Source organism: Vollenhovia emeryi, unplaced genomic scaffold, assembly GCF_000949405.1.
Source record: "Vollenhovia emeryi isolate VEMERY1.0 unplaced genomic scaffold, V.emery_V1.0 DF942340.1, whole genome shotgun sequence".
Taxonomy (NCBI): domain Eukaryota; kingdom Metazoa; phylum Arthropoda; class Insecta; order Hymenoptera; family Formicidae; genus Vollenhovia; species Vollenhovia emeryi.
In genome coordinates, this window is record NW_011964026.1 from 430 (window position 1) to 3,911 (window position 3,482).

General features: G+C 40.2%; 1 protein-coding gene across 1 annotated transcript; it reads left to right on the plus strand.

The window, feature by feature from the left end:
* Nucleotides 1-845: 845 nt before the first annotated feature.
* Nucleotides 846-2,406, plus strand: LOC105569202. Its single transcript, XM_012025444.1, has 2 exons — nucleotides 846-1,483; nucleotides 2,001-2,406. The coding sequence occupies exons 1-2, from the start codon at nucleotides 846-848 to the stop codon at nucleotides 2,404-2,406; spliced, it is 1,044 nt and encodes a 347-aa protein (XP_011880834.1).
* Nucleotides 2,407-3,482: the final 1,076 nt, after the last annotated feature.

A 3,482-nucleotide genomic window follows, 5' to 3' on the forward strand; every position in this document is an offset into this window, starting at 1 on the left:
ATGCAAACACTTTCGAAAGAATAGTATGAGAAATTTAATAGCACCACGCACTGCCACATATGCGAGAAACCATTCGCGTCAGACGACACTCGAGTGCGCGATCATTGCCATCTAACAGGGCGATATAGAGGCCCCGCGCATTCAAATTGTAACTTAAATTACAAAGATGCGTATTTCATTCCAATCGTTTTTCATAATTTATCCGGCTATGACGCACATTTCATAATTAAAGAAATCGCTACCGCGTTCGAGGGCACAGTTGATGTATTACCGATGACGAAGGAGACATACATTTTCTTTACAAAAAATGTAAAAAGTATCATAGAAAACTCAAAGCGGCAAAATTGCCTAAAGCTGCGATTTATTGACTCATACAAATTTCTGAGTACCAGCCTCGATAGATTGGCATCGTTTCTCCATAGAGACAAATTAAAAATTGTACGATCTGAATTTTCAACATTATCCAGCAACGATTTCGATCTATTGACACGAAAAGGTATATTTCCCTATGAATATGTGGATTGCGTGGACAAGTTGCAGGACCCGCGTCTACCTCCGCGCGAGTCATTTTTCAGTTCTTTGACCGGAGTCACCGTATCCGAGAGCGATTACATGCGCGCCGAGAATGTCTGGCAGCGTTTCTCCATCCAAACCCTAGGCGACTACAGCGATTTATATATGAAAATAGATGTCTTGTTATTGGCCGACATTTTTGAAAATTTTCGCGATAGTAGCATCAACAGTTATGGATTAGATCCAGCGTATTATTATACTTTGCCTGGTTTCACGTGGGACGCCATGCTGAAACACACGCGCGTAAATTCGAGCTGCTCACAGACATTGACATGGTCATGTTTGTGGAACGCGGTATACGCGGTGGTTTGAGCCAGTGCTCGAATAGATACATTCGAGCCAATAACAAGTACATACAGTCTTACGATCCATCGAAACCATCCTCGTACCTGATGTACTTTGATGTCAATAATTTGTATGGTTGGGCGATGTGTCAACCACTACCATGTGCAAATTTTCGATGGATCGAAGATATTACGAATTTCGACGCGAGCGCAATCGCTGCGGACTCATCGACAGGTTACATTCTCGAGGTCGATCTCGAGTATCCACAGCATCTTCACGACGCGCACATTGACCTACCGTTCTGTCCGACGCGCGATAAGCCACCCGGCAAGCGGCAGGATAAACTTCTCGCGACAGTGTATGATAAGAAGCGTTACGTCATACACTATCGCAACCTGCAACAGTGCACGCGTCATGGGTTTCGCGTGACAAAGATACACCGTGTATTGGAGTTTTCGCAATCTCCATGGCTCCGCGATTACATCGAGCTTAATACTCACAATCAGTTTAGAACACGTGCGACAAATGATTTCGAAAAAAATTTATACAAATTAATGAACAACGCGGTATTTGGCAAAACAATGGAAAATGTGCGGAATCATGTCGACGTTAAACTCCTAACAAAGTGTGTTTAGGATTATAGCTTTCTATTACAAAGCAAAGCGTCTTAGGTTTGAAGAAGGCGCACTCTCGAATTAACGCGCCGATCGTAAGGCGACAGCACCTGCCGAACCGAGTTACGGACGCCGCGATGGGAAGAGAGGGGAAGAAGTTTCGGAGAGAATCGGATGCAGTCGCAAGGAGAGCTCTCAACTATTAACACGGCCGCTTCGAGAAGAGTTGCGATCGACGGTATCGAATAGAACGAACTTTATACAACGTCGTAAACGTGTGGGAGCGAAATCCTTCTGCAAACTGAGTCTTGTTCGGTGTTAATAAATGTGGTTCTTGTTAATTGTTAAGTCAGTCTCATTTTTTTGGACTGTCGTCTCGAGTCACGAAGAGTCTCCCTCGCAGACGGCCCTTTCGGCCATCCAAGTACCTGCCGCACGAGTAAGTAGAGAGACCTCTATTCTGTGCGAAGGAACGTTTCTCGGGGAAACCACGAACAGGCGTGAACATTGCGCAAAATCACAAACAAAGTGGGATGGTCGTTACGGTGCGGAGGCGATGATCTCGAAACCAAATTTTCATAGTCGCAGCATCTTTTCAGAAAATTTAATCGCCGTGGAATTGCGAAAACTCGAAGTGAAATTCAACAAGCCAATCTACGTGGGTATGTGCATCCTCGACATATCCAAGATCTGCTTGTATGAATTTCACCATGAATACATGCTGCCCTTGTACAGTGACAAGTGTAGAATCATGTATACTGATACCGACAGTCTCATATACCACGTCAAGTGCGAGGGTGTATATGAGACTGTGAAACGCGATATACACAGATTCGACACGAGCGATTATCCGGTTGACAACGCGTATGGCATACCGCTTGTAAATAAGAAAGTGCCCGGTCTAATGAAGGACGAAAACAATAATAATAAATAATAATAATAATAAATCTTTATTTACGGGTTAACCCTTTAGTATACGGAGGAGATACATAAATATATTAGAGAATGCGGTTGCAGTAGATAAGAGTATATATATAGAATAAAATAAAATAAAATAAAGTCCATAAGCATAATTAGGCTATATAGTGTATTAAATAAATCTTATAAAGTAATAACTCATTGAATATAATAAAAATATAATAAAATTAATTTAGATTATAGGTAAGGTATTAAAACATAACGAGAATACATGATTAAAATAAATAAATAAAATAGGTAAGTAAATACTAAGATAAGAATAATAAAATATAATAAAATAAATATAAAATAAAATATAGAATAAAATAAATTAAATAAAATTGCACAGAAACTGCTGAGTATAAATAATTCCGGAGTATAAAATGAATAAAGTAAAGTTGTTAAAAGTAGAGCTAATATACATATACGTCAAGAGTGCAACAGAGTAGTGATCATGAGAACTGATGGAGGAGCATGCGTTTGAAACTGGCCAGAGTACCGTCGAAAAAGTCTATTTTGTTTGAATAGTGGTTCGCGGAGATCACCAACCTAGAAACGCTTGAATTTATTCCATAATTTGTCCGATGGGATTCAACATGGAATATGGCGTACTGTCTCAGATTCCTTAGTGGAGTATTTAGATTTATGGTTCTTAGTAACTCTGGACAGTCAATGCCGTAATTGATTAATTGATAGACAAAGGTTAGATCAATTATCTGTCTTCTCTTCTCTAGAAAGAGTATATTTAATCTATTTGATATGGGATGATAGTTGTGGCAGGTGATCTCCATGGGAATGCCTATCCTAAAAGCGGCCATACGCAAGAATTTATGCTGCACACGCTCAATCAGATTATGATAGCATCTGTAATACGGAGACCATACGGTGGAGCAGTATTCCAACCTTGGACGAACTAGTGTGCAGTACAAGAGTTTCAGAGTGTGTATGTTATTCAAATACCTCCCCCAGCGGAGAATGAATCCGAGAGCTCTATTTGCAGTGGCAACCATAGTTTTTATGTGTTTGTTAAATATTAAATTATTGCTGAATGTG